The sequence below is a fragment of the Pseudophryne corroboree genome, chromosome 5 (genome assembly GCF_028390025.1).
Source record: "Pseudophryne corroboree isolate aPseCor3 chromosome 5, aPseCor3.hap2, whole genome shotgun sequence".
Lineage (NCBI taxonomy): Eukaryota > Metazoa > Chordata > Amphibia > Anura > Myobatrachidae > Pseudophryne > Pseudophryne corroboree.
This window is the reverse complement of record NC_086448.1, coordinates 444927027-444946288: the sequence shown is the minus strand read 5'-3', so window position 1 is coordinate 444946288 and position 19262 is coordinate 444927027. Positions and strand designations below refer to the sequence as shown.

Below are 19262 nucleotides of genomic sequence, written 5' to 3'. Positions count from 1 at the left end.
GCCATCTGTTGAGAGGCTCTGTTATGTTCATACTGTTAACTGGGTATCATATCACGAGTTATACGGTGTGATTGGTGTGGCTGGTATGAGTCTTACCCGGGATTCAAAATCCTTCCTTTATTGTGTCAGCTCTTCCGGGCACAGTATCCTAACTGAGGTCTGGAGGAGGGTCATAGTGGGAGGAGCCAGTGCACACCAGGTAGTGCTAAATCTTTCTTAGCTGTGCCCAGTGTCCTGCGGAGCCGCTATTCCCCATGGTCCTTACGGAGTCCCCAGCATCCACTACGGACTACGAGAAATAGATTTACCGGTGAGTAAAATCTTATTATCTGCACTATGGGCGCATTCTCCTGATTTTTTCCAGATATATATATCTGCGCCGACCTTTGACACAAGCAGACCTATCTTTACCTCTACCTTTGACACCAATGCAAGAGTTTCTGAAAAGGCCTTTAAAAAATACTGGCCTATAGTTGCTAGTGATGCTAAATTGGATGGTTTAAGCCAAAGACCTCCTATGTACTCATATCGTAGAGGGCCAAATCTACGGCAGCTGTTGATGCGACCATCTCTACAACCTCAAAAAACCAATACTACTTGGCTAACGATGAGAGAAACTGCTTGCTTCCGCTGCCCCGATTGCACCACTTGCAGGTCAATGACCAGTGGTTCTTCTTTCTCACATCCACATAGTGGAAAAAGGATTTCCATTAAGCACAAGCTATCCTGCATGTCTGATCATGTGATTTACATCATTATATGTCCTTGCGGACTTTATTACGTTGGGTTGACGACTCGCTGCTTCTGTGAACCATCGCTATTCCATCCGTCAGGCACTCGAAACAAACAAAACTGATAAGCCAGTAGCAAAACACTGGCTACGACTCAAGCATTCTATATCTAGTCTCAAATGCATGCTGATAGACCACATTCCCTCTTCTATCCGTGGTGGCGATAGGGAACTTAAACTTAGACAACGCGAATCCAGGTGGATCTTCGAATTGGGAACTATCACTCCGCTTGGGCTCAATGAAGCCAATCCATATGGCATCTTTTTATAATCTCTTGGATTACTATCTGATTTAAGTACCAACAGCAAAGTCTTTTCTTAGTTTTTTCCTTTCTTTTTGGTATTTTTCCTTTTTCGTGGGTATTGTTGTTTCACCTATGTCTGACCGAGTGGTGTTGCACGCTTGGGCGGGGCTGGTGGTGGTGGCACCTCCGGAATTTCTTTGGGTGTGCCATCGTCTCCGGTCGGCCACAGGTGTGCTCTAGACTACCCGGTTTTATTTTAAGATTAAAGGTTATATGTGTTTTTTAACATTGGAAGCTATATTTCCATATCACTGTATGTAGTTCTTTGAATGTCAGTCCGACTCCTTTTGCCAAGTTGTTCACAAAGGCGAATTTTGGAAGTTCATTCAATTCCAAATGATAGCGGTTCTGCAAAAATGTGTTCCAAACCAGTGCTTGATAGCAGCGGAATGGGAGCCACAAGCAATAAAAACAATAATAGTGCAGTAATAAAAACAAAGCTGATGTTTTAATAACAAACAGAACCGCTATCATTTGGAATTGAATGAACTTCCAAAATTCACCTTTTGTGAACAACTTGGCAAAAGGAGTCGGACTGACATTCAAAGCTCAGTATACTGTATTTATTTGTGACTCTGTTTGTAATAAGGTGAAGGGTATACATGTTTCAAACAGTTGTGCGCGGATATTGAACACGCAGCGGGAGATGCCTGGCGCTAGTGAGCTGACAGGTGCCATGCAACGTGATAGCGACCCGTGTCTTTCTTTTTTGTTTTTTTTGCCGGGAATGTGTCTTATTCGCATTGCTGTGAAAATAGCAGACTCTCATATGTGCGTCCGTGCCCGTATCTGCATACAAATTGCTACGTTAGTGTTTTCTCTGACAACACAGATACATTTTGTATGCAGATAGAGCAGCGATCGCAAACAGAATATAGGCATGCTGCATATCCTTTTAATCAGCATAACCTGCTTGTGCGTCCTATTCGCATTGTTTTGCAAATTAGAAGCATTTTAATGGAAAAAGTTGCACGGAGCGTTGCTCGGCGCTCCCAGGTCACAGTGATTATAGGTGCTGTTAATGTGCAGAGAGGCTAGATGTTAAGTGGATACGTCTGTATATATGTATGTATGTATGTATGTATAAATAAATACACACACACACACACACACACACACACACACACACACACACACACACTGCTCAATAAAATAAAGGGAACACTCAAACAGCACAATGTAACTCCAAGTCAATCACACTTCTGTGAAATCAAACTGTCCACTTAGGAAGCAACACTGATTGACAATCAATTTCACATGCTGTTTTGCAAATGGAATAGACAACAGGTGGAAATTATAGGCAATTAGCAAGACACCCCCAATAAAGGAGTTGTTCTGCAGGTGGTGACCACAGACCACTTCTCAGCTACTATGCTTTCTGGCTGATGTTTTGGTCACTTTTGAAAGCTGGTGGTGCTTTCACTCTAGTGGTAACATGAGACGGAGTCTACAACCCACACAAGTGGCTCAGGTAGTGCAGCTCATCCAGGATGGCACATCAATGCGAGCTGTGGCAATAAGGTTTGCTGTGTCTGTCAGCGTAGTGTCCAGAGCATGGAGGTGCCACCAGGAGACAGGCCAGTACATCAGGAGACGTGGAGGAGGCCGTAGGAGGGCAACAACCCAGCAGCAGGACCGCTACCTCCGCCTTTGTGCAAGGAGGAACAGGAGGAGCACTGCCAGAGACGCCAAGGAGAACGTTCTGCTGCCTGCAACATCCTCCAGCATGACCGGATTGGCAGTGGGTCAGTAATGGTGTGGGGTGGCATTTCTTTGGGGGGCCGTACAGACCCCCATGTGCTCGCCAGAGGTATCCTGACTGCCATTAGATACTGAGATAAGATCCTCAGACCCCTTGTGAGACCATATACTGGTGCAGTTGGCCCTGGGTTCCACCTAATGCAAGACAATGCTAGACCTCATGTGGCTGGAGTATGTCAGCAGTTCCTGGAAGACGAAGGCATTGATGCTATGGACTGGCCCGCCCGTTCCCCAGACCTGAATCCAATTGAGCACATCTGGGACATCATGTCTCGCCCCATCCACCAACGCCACGTTGCACCACAGACTGTCCAGGAGTTGGCGGGTGCTTTAGTCCAGGTCATGGAGGAGATCCCTCAGGAGACCATCCGCCACCTCATCAGGAGCATGCCCAGGCGTTGTAGGGAGGTCATACAGGCACGTGGTGGCCACATACACTACTGAGCCTCATTTTGACTTGTTTTAAGGACATTCCATCAAAGTTGGATCAGCCTGTAGTGTGTTTTTCCACTTTCATTTTGAGTGTGACTCCAAATCCAGACCTCCATGGGTTAATAAATTTGATTTCCATTGATAATTTTTGTGTGATTTTGTTGTCAGCACATTCAACTATGTAAAGAACAAAGTATTTTAATAAGAATATTTCATTCATTCAGATCTAGGATGTGTTTAAGTGTTCCCTTTATTTTTTTGAGCAGTGTATATCTCTATATATCTCTCGAGATGAAAACACCTTAAAGGTCTTAAAACATTGAGATGGATTGCATCTACATATTTTGCATGGTCCATGGAGCGCCACCTCATCTTTACCCACTGTGGCGCCCAGTGAAAAAGCACAATAGGGCATTATGATGTAGCTCACGGGTATGATAGATAATCCTGGTGTTTGAAATGCCGACGGTCACATGACCAACGGCGGCATCCCGATTTTTAAAATTCTGTCAGGGGACGAGGTAATTTAATCCCTGCCCCCTACCTTAACTCTAACCCATCTGGGGTGGCGGCTAGGGATAAGATAGTGTGGGGGGAGGGGGGTGGTTGCGTCTAATCGCATAGGGTGGTGGCTAGGACTAAGACTCGGGAGGGGGGGGGGGTTGACTGCTACGGTAACCTCTCGTGTGGCCTAACCCTCACCCCAATACTTACCTTCGGGATGCCTGCGGCCGGTGTTCCTGCGCTGATTTCCAAGTGGTTCCGCAATTCTGGCGTCGAGGTGTCACAGATCTATCATGATAACCTGTCTGTTGACTCTGGTCTTTATCTGGACTGCTCTGAGACATTTCTTCATAACTGCCACTCTGTGATGTCCAAATCATATAAACCGTGACTTACCAAAGTATGCCAAATGTAGTGCTCCCAGCTCACTCTGATTCATAACACCTATCTGGCAGGACCTCCGGCTTACGTTCCACAGGACTGTGCCACCGCCACTTCTATGTACCGGTATGGCCTGACCTCTGGAGTACATTTCACATGACCGTGGCTGCTCACCAGGTGCTTCCTGCTTCTGGTAATGTGTCATCTCCATGCGCTTGCGCCATCGGCGCTTAATTGTATCTGACAGGCCAGGCCATTACTGGGCATTGCATATAACCGCGCCTTCTCCCCGGGCACCTTTTACTTCCGGTGGCCATTAACACAGGTTACTTCCTAGTGGGTCAACTTGTACCGCATTGCGCTTAGCGCAGATACAATAGTAAATCGTTATTGATTCACAATCAGGAGTGTGTGTCAAATGTACCAAACTATACAAATAAAATATTCAGTATTAATAAGGTTACCAAAAATGTAGCTGATTTGAACCATCACAACACACACATGACTTGGCATCAATTACACATAGTACAACTCATATTAAAAACTGACACCAATCAAATAAAAGTCCATTACTAAAATAATTTATAGTTAATGTTCTCATTCAGTCCTCTATATCCATATATTGTCTTGGAGTGGAGCAGTTATGGTAGCCGCTGGAGGAAAAGTCATTTATTAGGATGCAAGCCTTAGTGCTGTATGGCAAATCCTCAATTTTATAATGAATCTGTTCTGTATAAAGCTCCAGGCAGTTCTGCAATGGAAGCGGTCTGCAGTAGGCTGGTTTTCTCCTAAATGGTCTCAGAAGCTGGTTCAGGATTTCCAGGTAAAGATTCATAGTCCAAGTGGTGATAGTCATGGTGCACCGATGCATTTCGTTGCTGATAGCCTGCAGCTTTTTCAAGGCCTTGTGACTGGGAATGCATCCTGTTACAGAAAGACGCAAAATGGATTGCTCCGAGAGGATTGAACGAGAACATTAACTATAAGTGCTTTTTTTACTTGATTGTGTTTTAGATGACTACTCCATTTGGACCATATAGATTGATGTTAGGCACTAGGGTGGCTGCTGTCGGTTAGGCAGCGATTGGCTGCTGTCAGAGAGTAGCGTCTCTGTGGTCAATCGCTCAATTGTATAAAGTGGAATCTGTTTAATGTTTTAACTCAAAGATCTACGTGACATACCTCTAAACACACTGGGGTGGCAGCAGGTCTTTAGTGTACTACAGGTGGAGTAGTGAATTGCAGAAGACTGTGCCCTTTGGTGAATTTCAGTCAGTGAAGTGATCAAAATAAAGTTCAAATCTGTTCATTTGGAAATTTTCTCTTTTGTCTTCCTTGGTGGTGATCTGTCATTTAGCAGTGATTGAATGTGAATAATATGTGGGGGGAAAAAATGTTGTTACATAGTTTGATACTGTTTAAGTGAACACAGATAATGGGGCTGATTCAGACCTGATCGGTGCTGTGCGTTTGGCCGCCGTTTAGGGGGCACGGTCCGGGCAATGCAGGCGTGGCAGGACCGTTGGGGGAGCGGGCCGCAGCGGCTGCGTGACGTCACATGCAGCCACTGCGACCCGAGCAGCGACGAGTAGCTCCTTGCCAGCGCGCAGGAGCTGCGCTGTTGGGGAGCTACTCTTCCAGTACAAAAGCATTGCCGCTGTGCAATGCTTTTGTACTGGTGTGACGGGGCAAGGACTGAAATGCGGGACGGACTAGCCCTGTGTTGGGCGTCCCCCCAGCATGTCTGTGCAACTGATCGTAGATGTGCTAAATTTAGCACATCTACGATCAAGTCTGAATCACCCCCATTGTGCGCTAATTAAAACTGCAACTGACCAAACTGATTCAAAAAGGTCTAGTACCAAATATTTACACTTACCACTTTGTGTTTTCATCACCTCCATTATATCTTATGTATTTTTCTCACTGTCCTCAACACAAGATTTATTCATATAATTAAAGACCCCAAGTCATAGTGTAGTATTATAGTTTGTTATTTTGTATAGAACTATACAATTAGGACGCACTACTACACACGTTTGGCAATCTTTTTGGAACTACTTACTTGCTTACTATCCACGTCTGACTTTAGATTTAGCATCCATGAATGATTTTCAGATAACCCTATCCTGTTTTTATTTTTTATGCTTCATTCCTTTTTAAAATAATGTTTTAACTAACATTGCACTGCTTATAAGCAAAGCTATTCATTGAAACTTTGGTTACCTTGTTGTTAATACCATGTTATATTATTTAGTTATTTGCACAGTGTAAATATATTCTTGTAGTAATTAACTTTTGTGTTTTTCATTTTTGCTTTCAAATGACTCTCTAAGACTGAATATACTTTAAAAGGTAAGTACGTGACTACTTTAAAACATATTAGTAGCCAGAGGCTTCTTTTTAAATAATTTCATATAAAGTTTGACACTTTCAAAGATATTCAGTTGTACATTGTGTGTTAAGATGTTCCTCTGCACACCTCGCGGTAGATGATAGTACTATAACATCACCAAATTTTCGACCCACTTCTGTGGAATGAGTGAAATATTGCTGATGATGATTATCGTGAAGTGCCAACATTCCAATTTTATATCATGGACTTTGTCAGCAAATTAATATTTGTCAGAGTGCGCACACCCCCAGGGGGGATTTCAATTAGACCCGATATGAAAGAAGGTGGTAGCCTCAGACTTAAACGTCTGGTCTATTTAATTAAAGACCTTTTCTCTCGCTCTGTAAATTACCCTGTTATCAGGCCTTTATTCATAGAATCCGGTTTAGGGCGATTCCCTTGGTGATGCACGGGACAGCTACACAAATTCCAGTGACACGCTTCTTCAAATACCAAGATTTTAGTGGGTCTTAAGTTATAGTGTAAGGCATTGCTACTAAGCAATAACATTTTCATATACAGGTTGAGTATCCCTTATCCAAAATGCTTGGGACCAGAAGTATTTTGGATATCCGATTTTTCCGTATTTTGGAATAATTGAATACCATAATGAGATATCATGGCGATGGGACCCAAGTCTAAACACAGAATGCATTTATGTTTCATATACACTTTATACACACAGCCTGAAGGCAATTTTAGCCAATATTTTTCAAAACTTTGTGCATTAAATAAAGTGTGTGTACATTCACACAATTCATTTATGTTTCATATACACCTTATATACACAGCCTGAAGGTTATTTAATACAATATTTTTAATAACTTTGTGTATTAAACAAAGTTTGTTTTCATTGAGCCATCAGAAAACAAAGGTTTCACTATCTCCGTCTCACCCCAAAAATTCCGTATTTCGGAATATTCCGTATTTCGGAATATTTGGATATGGGATACTCAACCTGTAATAATAATTTCTTAACATACCACTTTTAAAAGGAAACAAAATTAAGCGTGTGATGCTCGTACTTTATGTTCACTTTCTGAAGAATTGCCCTATAAGTTCCCGAACCTATGTGTTGACATGGTTTGAGTTCCCAATAACAGGCTATTTATCAGGGATCGAAAAAAGTCCCCATTGCCTGCAGGCTAAATTCAGGGATAATGGAATAGTCCTGGAGGATTAAATAACCAACTGTAAATTACAGTTCTGCGCTAGTTGAATTCCCCCACATAATATTGAACATATAGATATAATAATGTTATTCCTATATTGTGACTAGTGTGTTGTTCCTATATTATGACAACACCCTTTGAATTATATTTTAATTGTGATTTGCGTGAGCAGTGTTTATAGGGGGGTGATGGGCTCTAGCAAATTAAATTCCCCCCTTAGTAGCCAGGTAAAATTATCATTGTTGGACAACTTTTTGTCGCAAACTGCAGTACTCTCATGGGTTTGATCTCTCTCATGCCATTTCTAGAGTGTCAGTCTTGTGAAAAGTTCTGCTGTATGCTTTTAATGAACAAAAGCCATTAACATGTTCATGCTTCTTACATCGAGAATAAAGTAGTTTTTGGGAATATTATGATGTTGCAGTTTCCTCACCTTGTTTAAATATCATGCATTGTAAGCAAATTAATGCTGTCTGAGACTGCTTATTCCACCAGACTTAAAATAAAATATGCATGTTTGTTCTTAGTTTTGGTAAGATCAGGATTCATTTTACTTAGTTTGTGCTTAAAATCATAATAACTGCTATGATCTTTTAGGTTCAAGATATGGACAACATGATTACAGCTGCTTGCAAGATTATATTACAAACCGTAGGCGAAACGAACCCCTTATTGGTAAGTTGTGTAATGACGGCCAGTACTGCGCTTTATTGCCAAGTTGATTATTCAGCTGTTCTTCAGGATGGGGCAGACCTATCACTAGGGAGGAACAATAATCAATACATTATTGTATGTGCATACAGTTGAAAGTATATTACTGGTCCTGATCTTCACCAGCTCTATGGGGCACAAGACTACTTTCTGCAAAACAAGTTTACCCCACCTTAAAACTCCATTTCTTGTTATTTCTAGAATCTTGCTACTCAAGATGAAGTCTTCTTTTTGTAATACTGTACAAAACTTTGAATCAAACAGTCACATCTACTGGCACGTCTGCTTTGTTCTTGCTGTTAGACAGCCCCAATTGAACAAAATATAATGCTGCTCTGTTTGACTCTGTGTTACGGGTTTCGGTGTGCCAGTATTCATAAGGTGTTCATAATTTGAATAAGTATTCATAATTTCTCATACGTCCTAGAGGATGCTGGGGACACTTCAAGAACCATGGGGTATAGACTGGATCCGCAGGAGACATGGGCACTTTAAGACTTTCAAATGGTGTGACCTGGCTCCTCCCTCTATGCCTCTCCTCCAGAATCCAGTTATATTCTGTGCCCAGTGAGACTGGGTGCACTCTGAGGAGCTCTACTGAGTTTCTCTGAAAAGACTTATGTTAGGTTTTTTATTTTCAGGGACAACTGCTGGCAACAGTCTCCCTGCATCGTGGGACTGAGGGGAGAGAAGCAGACCTACTTCTGTGAGTTTCAAGGCTCTGTTTCTTAGGCTACAGGACAGCATTAGCTCCTGAGAGTTTGGAACACTAGGTACGCCTAGGGGTTCACTCCCAGAGCCCGCCGTCACCCCCCTTGCACAGCTAGAAGTCAGAAGACTTCAGTGACGGCTTTGAGGTACCGCACAGCGGCCGCGCTGCGCGCCATGCTCCCACGCACAGCGGCACTACAGGGTGCAGGGAGCGGGGGGATGAAGGGGGGGCGGCGCCCTGGGCAGCATATATATATATATATATATATATATATATATATATATATCTCATATTCTAAATGGCAACAATGGACTGAGTGCCTGGGCACTGTCCGGACCCCCGCCAGTGTAAATATCAGTGACAAAAAAGCTGGATGAAGCGCGCCATTGGGGCAGACCTTCCTCCTCACAACCCACAGCAGGGCGGCGCCCTGGGCTGTAAAAACACTTGATTTGGCAAAAGGGACATACAAACACACTGTCCTACCCCCGGCAGTGATATTAATTTTCGCTTGCGTCCTAGAGGATGCTGGGGACTCCAAAAGGACCATGGGGTATAGACTGGATCCGCAGGAGCTAGGGCACACTGAAAAGACTTAAGACTGGGTGTGAACTGGCTCCTCCCTCTATGCCCCTCCTCCAGACCTCAGTTAGACTTTGTGCCCAGGACTGACTGGACACTGAGTTTCTCTGGAAAATACTTTTGTTAGGTTTTTTATTTTCAGGGAGACATGCTGGCTACAGGCTCCCTGCAGCGTGGGAGTGAGGGGGGAGAAACAGACCTACTTCTTCTTAGTTTAAGGGCTCTGCTTCTCGGCTACTGGACACCATTAGCTCCAGAGGGTTCGATCACTTGGTGCGCCTCGCTGCTTGTTCCCGGAGCCACGCCGTCACCCCCTCACAGAAGCCAGAAGAAAGAAGTTGTGTGAGTATGAGAAGATCAGAAGACTTCAGGACGGCAGAAGACTTCGGTGACCAGGTACAGCGCAGCGGGGACGCTGCACTCCATGCTCCCACACACATCGCGGATGGCACTCGCAGGGCGCTGGGGGGGGCGGCGCCCTGGGCCGCAGGTCACTGGGGTCCGGGTAGCCGGCAGAAGCACTGCCCCCGCCAGCATTTTCAAATTAGACGCGCTGAAGCCCACCGGGAAGGGGCGGGGCTTAGCGCGCGGCTCACGGCGCCATCTTCCTCTCCTCCACGCGGCGGCAAGGAGACGCTGGGCCGGACCTCCATCACTCCCCGCAAGTAACGGGGAGATTTTTCAGGGGGGGGGGGGGGGCGCAGTGTGGTGCATTAATTTATTCTAGCAGCGCTGGTAATATATATCCCCTATAGGGTTATATAGGTGCTGGGGTGTGAGCTGGCATACTCCCTCTGGGTCTCTCTCTGGGCTTCACTGTAGGCCTGTCCCCTCGCTTAGGCATTTTGTGTGTGTGTCGCTGTGTCGATCAAACGTGTCGACATGTGGGAGGCTGAATGTGATTCACCGGAGGAGGTTGTATGGGGGGAAGTTGTGGGTCTGGATTTGGGTCTGTCGGCGCAGCCGACACCTGATTTACTCACGTTATTAACTACAATCAATACGAATGTAGCTTCGTTATCTTAGAGGTTAGATAAGTCTGAGTCACAAACGCAGGTGTGGAAAAAGTCCATAGAGGAGGCTTTATCTCAGGTACAGACCCCATCGGGCTGGCAGAAGCGGCCGTTTACTCAGGTGGCAGATACTGATACCGACTCTGACTCTGAGGTCGATTTTTCTGAGGCTGCTTTGCATCCGCGTTTAGTGAAGAGTATTCAGTACATGGTTGTGGCTATAAAGGATGTTTCTCTAACGTCCTAGTGGATGCTGGGGACTCCGTAAGGACCATGGGGAATAGACGGGCTCCGCAGGAGACAGGGCACTCTAAGAAAGAATTAGGACTACTGGTGTGCACTGGCTCCTCCCTCTATGCCCCTCCTCCAGACCTCAGTTGGAATCTGTGCCCGGACGGAGCTGGGTGCATTTTAGTGAGCTCTCCTGAGCTTGCTAATAAGAAAGTATTTTGTTAGGTTTTTTATTTTCAGAGAGCTTCTGCTGGCAACAGACTCTCTGCTACGTGGGACTGAGGGGAGAGAAGCAAACCTACTAACTGCGGCTAGGTTGTGCTTCTTAGGCTACTGGACACCATTAGCTCCAGAGGGATCGAACACAGGAACGCACCCTTGGTCGTCCGTTCCCGGAGCCGCGCCGCCGCCCCCCTCGCAGAGCCAGAAGACTGAAGCCGGCGAGAGAAGCAAGAAGACGTCAAAATCGGCGGCAGAAGACTCCTGTCTTCATATGAGGTAGCGCACAGCACTGCAGCTGTGCGCCATTGCTCCCACATTAAACCCGCACACTCCGGTCACTGTAGGGTGCAGGGCGCAGGGGGGGGGAGCCCTGGGCAGCAATTGAGTACCTCCTGGCATAATAGGGCATATATACAGCTGGGCACTGTATATATGCATGAGCCCCCGCCATTATTTTTACACAAAATCGCGGGACAGAAGCCCGCCGCTGAGGGGGCGGGGCTTCTTCCTCAGCACTCACCAGCGCCATTTTCTCTCCACAGATCCGCTGAGAGAAGCTCCCCAGGCTCTCCCCTGCACATGATAGAAGAGGGTAAAAGAGAGGGGGGGGGCACATAAATTTGGCGCATAAACAGTATATACAGCAGCTACTGGGTTAACACTAAGTTACTGTGTGATTCCTGGGACATATAGCGCTGGGGTGTGTGCTGGCATACACTCTCTCTGTCTCTCCAAAGGGCCTTGTGGGGGAACTGTCTTCAAATAGAGCATCCCCTGTGTGTGTGGTGTGTCGGTACGTGTGTGTCGACATGTCTGAGGTAAAAGGCTCCCCTAAGGAGGAGATGGAGCAACTATGTGTGTGAGGGTGTCTCCGTCGACAACGCCGACACCTGTTTGGATATGTGTAATTAAGTGCTAAGGTGAATTTATTGCACAAAAGATTAGAGAACAGACAGGAAATCTACCCATGTCTGTCCCTATGGAGCAGAAACCTTCAGAGTCTCACAATGCTCACTATCCAGAATAATAGACACTGATGTCGACACGGAGTGTGACACCAGTGTCGACTACGATAATGCAAAGTTACAGCCAAAATGGCAGAAAAGTTTTCAATATATGATTATTGTAATAAAAGATGATTTGCATATCACTGATGACTCATCTGTCCCTGACACAAGGGTACACATGTTTAAGGGGAAGAAAGCTGAGGTAAATTTCCCTCCTCTCATGAGGAAAAAGAGCGGGAATCTCCAGACAAGAAGCTGCAGCTTCCCACAAAGAATTCTCAGGCAGTATCCTTTCCCCACCAGGGCCAGGATATGATGGGAATCTTCCCCTAGGGTGTCACGTTTGCCCAAAAGGGTAACCCTGACGTAACAGCTATTCTCAGGGATCCTGCAGATAGCGTGCACATTCTGGTACACTACTCAGACCGGCGATTGAGTCGGCATGGGTTTATAGCGCTGTGGCGGCGTGGACTAATTGAGACCCTAGTATGTATGTATGTATATATATATATATATATATATATATATATATATTAAAGATGCTGTCTTAAGAGATATATATGATAAAACATGCCCAAAGAGACGTGTATACTGGGTCCTAGAGTCAAAGCTATGTCAATTTCTGCTTGACGTGTCCTGTAGAATATGCAATGGACAGAGGATGTCGACATAAGAGGCATATAGAAGGCTGAGGATTGTGTGGAGAAGGGTTCTCGGACCTGGTCTCCACAGCTATAGCTGGTAATTCTGATATTTTGCCTTATATTCCTGCACAGCCTAGGAAAGCACATCCTTATCAAATGCAGCCTTTCGAACAAAGAAACAAGAAAGTCCGAGGTGCGTCCTTTCTTGCCAGAGGCGGAGGCAGAGGACAGAAGCTGCACAACACAGCAAGTTCCCTGGAACAGAAGTCCTCCCCGGCCTCTACAAAAATCCACCGCATGTCGCTGGAGCTCCACAGGCGGAGCTAGGCCCGGTGGGGGCACACTTTCGTAAGTTCAGCCACAAGTGGGTTCACTCCCTATTAGATCCCTGGGCAATAGATATTGTGTCTCCGGGATACAAGCTGGACTTGCAGAAGATGCCTCCTCACTGTCGGCCCTGCCGGCTTTCCCCTGCGAGAGGGAAACAGGGTTAACTGCAATTCACAAGTTGTATTTTCAACAGGTGGTGGTCAAGGCTTCCTTCCTTCAACAAGGAGGGGGTTATTATTCGACCATGTTGTAGTCCCGAAACCGGACGGTTCGGTCAGACCCATATTGAATTTAAAATCCCTGAACATATACCTGGAAAGGTTCAAGTGCAAGATGAAATCGCTAAGAGCAGTCATTGCAAGCCTAAAAAGAGGGAGATTTTATGGTGTCTCGGGGCAAAAGGGATGCATACCTTCGTGTCCCCATTTATCCACCTCATCAGGCGTACCTCAGAATTGCGGTACGGAATTGTCATTACCAATTTCTGACGTGGCCGGTTGGTCTCTCCATGGCCCCGAGAATATTCACCAAGGTAATGGCGGAAATGATGGTGCTCCTGCGGAAGCAAGGTGTCACTATTATCACGTACTTGGTCGATCTCCTCATAAGAGCGAGATTGAGAGAGCAGTTGCTGAACAGCGTATCACTTTCTCTGGAAGTGTAACGGCAACACGGCTGGATTCTATGTATTCCAGAGTCGCAGTTGGTTCCTACAGCTCATCTGCCTCTTCTAGGCATGATCCTAGACACAGACCAGAAAAGGGTTTATCTCCCGATAGAGAGAGCTCAGGAGCTCGTGACACTGGTCAGGAATCTATTGAAACCAAAACAGGTGTCAGTGCATCACTGCACTCGAGTCCTGGGAAGGATGGTGGCATCATACGAGGCCATTCCCTTCGGCAGGTTCCATGCGAGGACCTTCCAATGGGACTTACTGGACGAGTGGTCCGGATCACATCGTCAGATGCATCGGTTAATCTCCCTATCCCCCAGGGCCAGGGTGTCTCTCCTGTGGTGGCTGCAGAGTGCTCACCTTCTCGAAGGTCGCAGATTCGGCATTCAGGATTGGGTCCTGGTGACCACGGATACAAGCCTCCGAGGGTGGGGGGCAGTCACACAAGGAAATCAATTTCCAAGGGCGGAGGTCAAGTCAGGAGACTTGCCTTCACATAAATGTCCTGGAATTAAGGGCCATATGCAACGCCCTAAGTCAAGCGGAGAACTTGCTTCGCGAAAAAAACGGTGCTGATTCAGTCAGACAACATCACAGCAGTGGCTCATGTAAACCGCCAAGGCGGCACAAGGAGCAGAGTGGTGATGGCGGAGACCACCAGAATTCTTCGCTGGGCGGAGAATCACGTAAGAGCACTGTCAGCAGTGTTCATTCCGGGAGTGGACAACTGGGAAGCGGACTTCCTCAGCTGGCACGACCTCCACCCAGGAGAGTGGGGACTTCATCAAGAAGTCTTCACGCAGATTGCAAGGCAGTGGGAACTGCCACAGGTGGGCATGATGGCATCCCGCCTCAACAAAACGCTACAGAGATATTGCGCCAGGTCAAGAGACTCTCAGGCGACAGCTGTAGACGCACTAGTGACACCGTGGGTGTTCCAGTCGGTTTATGTGTTTCCTTCTCTTACTCATACCCAAGGTGCTGAGAATCGTAAGGAAAAGAGGAGTTAGAACAATACTTTTTGTTCCGGATTGGCCAAGAAGGACTTGGTATTCGGAACTGCAAGAAATGCTTGCAGAGGACCCATGGCCTCTGCCTCTCAGACAGGATCTGTTGCAACAGGGGCCCTGTCTGTTCCAAGACTTACTGCGGCTGCGTTGACGGCATGGCGGTTGAACGCCGGATCCAAGCAGAAAAAGGGATTCCGGATGAGGTTATTCCTACGCTAATAAAGGCTAGGAAGGACGTGACTGCTAAACATTATCACCGTATATGGCGAAAATATGTTGCTTGGTGTGAGGCCAGGAAGGCTCCTACAGAGGAATTCCAGCTGGGCCGTTTCCTTCACTTCCTACAGTCGGGAGTGACTTTGGGCCTAAAATTGGGGTCCATAAAGGTCCAGATTTCGGCCCTATCCATTTTCTTTCAAAAAGAACTGGCTTCTCTTCCTGAAGTTCAGACTTTTGTAAAGGGAGTGCTGCATATTCAGCCCCCGTTTGTGCCTCTAGTGGCACCTTGGGATCTTAACGTGGTGTTGAGTTTCCTGAAAACACACTGGTTTGAGCCACTTAAAACCGTGGAGTTAAAATTTCTCACGTGGAAGATGGTCATGCTGTTAGCCTTGGCTTCAGCTAGGCGTGTGTCAGAATTGGCGCTTTATCACATAAAAGCCCCTATCTGGTTTTCCATATGGACAGGGCAGAATTGCGGACTCGTCCGCAATTGCTGCAAAAAGTTGTGTTATCTTTTTAGCCCCTATCTGGTTTTCCATATGGACAGGGCAGAATTGCGGACTCGTCCGCAATTGCTGCAAAAAGTTGTGTTATCTTTTCATATGAACCAACCTATTGTGGTGCCTGTGGCTACTCGTGACTTGGAGGATTCCGAGTTACTAGATGTAGTCAGGGCTTTGAAGGTTTATGTAGCCAGAACGGCTAGACTCAGGAAAACTGAGTCGCTGTTTATCCTGTATGCATCCAACATGCTGGGTGCTCCTGCTTCAAAGCAAACTATTGCTCGCTGGATCTGTAACACGATTCAGCAGGCTCATTCTGCGGCTGGATTGCCGCATCCAAAATCAGTAAAGGCCCATTCCACAAGGAAGGTGGGCTCTTCTTGGGCGGCTGCCCGAGGGGTCTCGGCATTACAGCTTTGCCGAGCAGCTACTTGGTCGGGTTCAGACACTTTTGCAAAGTTCTACAAGTTTGATATCCTGGCTGAGGAGGACCTTGAGTTTGTTCATTCGGTGCTGCAGAGTCATCCGCACTCTCTCGCCCGTTTGGGAGCTTTGGTATAATCCCCATGGTCTTTACGGAGTCCCCAGCATCCACTAGGAAGTCTGAGAAAATAAGATTTTACTTACCGGTAAATCTATTTCTCGTAGTCCGTAGTGGATGCTGGGCGCCCGTCCCAAGTGCGGAATTCTTCTGCAATACTTGTATATAGTTATTGCTTATATAAGGGTTATTTTATGGTTGCATCAGGTTTATCTGATGCTTTGTTGTTGTTCATACTGTTAACTGGGTAAGGTTATCACGAGTTATACGGTGTGATTGGTGTGGCTGGTATGATGAGTCTTACCCTGGATTCCAAAATCCTTTCCTTGTATTGTCAGCTCTTCCGGGCACAGTTTCCTTAACTGAGGTCTGGAGGAGAGGCATAGAGGGAGGAGCCAGTGCACACCAGTAGTCCTAATTCTCTCTTAGAGTGCCCTGTCTCCTGCGGAGCCCGTCTATTTCCCATGGTCCTTACGGAGTCCCCAGCATCCACTACGGACTACGAGAAATAGATTTACCGGTAAGGAAAATCTTATTTTTACACATTTCTGATGAACCTGCGGTGCAGGAAACAAGGATTTGTTTGTTCAAAGGGAAAAAACCTGAAGCGAAATTTCCCCCCTCTCATGAAATGAATACTCTTTGTGAAAAGGCTTGGAAGTCGCCGAATAAGAGGTGGCAGATTCCCAAGAGGATTTACATGGCGTATCCCTTCCCCTCTGATGATAGGGAAAAATGGGAGTCGTCTCCAAATGTTGACAAAGCTCTATCTCGTTTGTCTAAGAAGGTGGCGCTTACGTCTCCGGACACGGCAGCTCTCAAGGAACCGGCGGATCGCAAGCTGGAGACGTCTCTGAAGTCCATTTTCGCTAATACAGGCGCATTGCTCAGACCTGCAGTGGCGTCGGTGTGGGTGAGTAGTGCTATTGCTAAATGGGCCGAGAATTTAGCCACTGACATGGATACCCTTGATAAAGATAATGTTCTTCTGACTCTTGGTTATATCAAGGATGCTGCAGATTACCTGAAGGATGCGGCGAGGGATGTTTGTCTTTTGGGATCAAGAGCCAATGCCATGTCAATATCGGCTAGGAGGGCGTTGTGGAACCATCAATGGAATGCTGATGCCGACTCCAAGAGAGCTATGGAAGCTTTACCCTTCAAAGGTAATGTCTTGTTTGGTGACGGCTTGGCGGACCTGGTCTCTACCGCGACGGCGGGTAAGTCCTCTTTTCTTCCCTATGTTCCCACACAGCACAAAAAGGCACCACATCAGCAGATGCAGTCCTTTCGTCCTAATAAATACAGGCGTGGAAAGGGTTCGTCCTTCCTCGCTTCAAAGGGTAAAGGAAGGGGGTAGGAAGTCGCCTGCCGTGTCAGGTGCCCAGGACCAAAAGTCCTCCCCTGCCTCTACCAAGTCCACCGCATGACTTTGGGGCTTCCCTAGGGGAGTCCGGACCGGTGGGGGGCCGTCTCCGAGTCTTCAGTCAGGTCTGGGTTCGTTCAGGCCTCGATCCTTGGGTCCTAGAGATTGTATCTCAGGGATACAAGCTGGAGTTTCTGGAGGTGCCCCCTCACCGGTTTTTCGTTTCGCCCTTACCAGCGTCTCTTCCGGACAGGGAGCTGGTGTTGGCAGCGATACAAAAATTGTGTCAACAGAAGGTCATTGTTCCAGTTCCCCCGTCACAACCGGGGGAGGGTTTCTACTCGAGCCTATTTGTGGTGCCAAAACCGGACGGTTCGGTCAGACAGATTCTGAATCTAAAATCCCTCAATCCATACTTGAAAGTTTTCAAGTTCAAGATGGAATCTCTTCGAGCTGTGATTTCCAGCCTAGAAGGGGGGGATTGTATGGCGTCAGTCGACATAAAGGATGCCTACTTACACGTCCCGATATTTCCTTCGCATCAGGCCTTCCTCAGGTTTGTGATACAGGACTCTCATTACCAATTTCAAACGTTGCCGTTTGGCCTTTCCACGCCCCCGAGAGTGTTCACCAAGGACATGGCGGAAATGATGGTTCTCCTTCGTAAGCAAGGGGTTTCAATTATCCCGTACTTGGACGATCTCCTGATAAAGGCGAGGTCCAAGGAAAGGTTGCTAAGGAGCGTGGATTTGGTGCTGTCGGTGCTTCGACAGCACGGTTGGCTGCTAAATTTACCTAAATCTCAGTTGATTCCGACCACTCGGCTGTCTTTTCTGGGCATGGTTCTCGACACGGAATTACAGAGTTTTTCTTCCACAAGAAAAGGCTCTAGAACTGAAGTTGTTGGTCAGGGAACTTCTGAAGCCGAAGACTGTGTCCATCCATCAATGTACGCTCGTTCTGGGAAAGATGGTGGCGACGTACGAAGCCATTCCGTTCGGCAGGTTTCATGCCCGGGTGTTTCAGTGGGACTTGCTGAGCAAATGGTCCGGGTCTCACCTGCACATGCACCGGAAGATAAGTCTATCTCCCAGAGCCAGAATTTCCCTCCTGTGGTGGCTACATGGGTCTCACCTTCTAGAGGGACGCCGGGTTGGTATCCTGGATTGGGTACTTCTGACGACAGATGCGAGTGTCCGGGGCTGGGGTGCAGTCACCCAAGGCAGGAACTTCCAGGGGAGATGGTCGTTCCAGGAAGCGGGTCTCCACATAAATGTTCTCGAGTTAAAAGCCATTTACAACGGCCTGCTACAGGCAAGAAGCATTCTTCAGGGTCGACCTGTCCTGGTACAGTAAGACAACGTCACAGCGGTGGCACATATCAACCGTCAAGGCGGCACAAGGAGCAGAGCGGCAATGGCGGAGGCCACAAGAATCCTTCGCTGGGCAGAACAACACCTGAGCGCCCTGTCAGCAATCTTCCTTCCGGGAGTAGACAACTGGGAAGCAGACTTCCTCAGCAGACACAATCTCCATCCGGGAGAGTGGGCTCTTCATCAAGAGGTGTTTGCAGAAGTGACAAAGCGTTGGGGACTCCCTCTGATAGACATGATGGCGTCTCGTCTCAACAAGAAGCTTCCGAGGTATTGTTCCAGGTCAAGGGACCCCCAAGCCAGTGCGGTGGATGCCCTCCTGTCTCCGTGGGTGTTCAAGTCGGTGTATGTGTTCCCTCCACTTCCTCTCATTCCAAAGGTA

General features: G+C 46.9%; 1 protein-coding gene across 6 annotated transcripts in view; it reads left to right on the top strand.

Annotated features, from left to right (window-relative positions):
- LOC134927845 (uncharacterized) overlaps nt 1-19262 on the top strand; it is a 491244-nt gene that overhangs the window by 98113 nt on the left and 373869 nt on the right. For all 6 annotated transcript variants that reach the window (XM_063922906.1, XM_063922905.1, XM_063922901.1 and 3 more), the window contains exons 4-5: nt 6510-6528; nt 8338-8415. In XM_063922906.1, the coding sequence (XP_063778976.1) occupies nt 8347-8415 (69 nt within the window). In that variant the 5' untranslated portion in view covers nt 6510-6528; nt 8338-8346. The remainder of the gene's footprint in view (nt 1-6509; nt 6529-8337; nt 8416-19262) is intronic.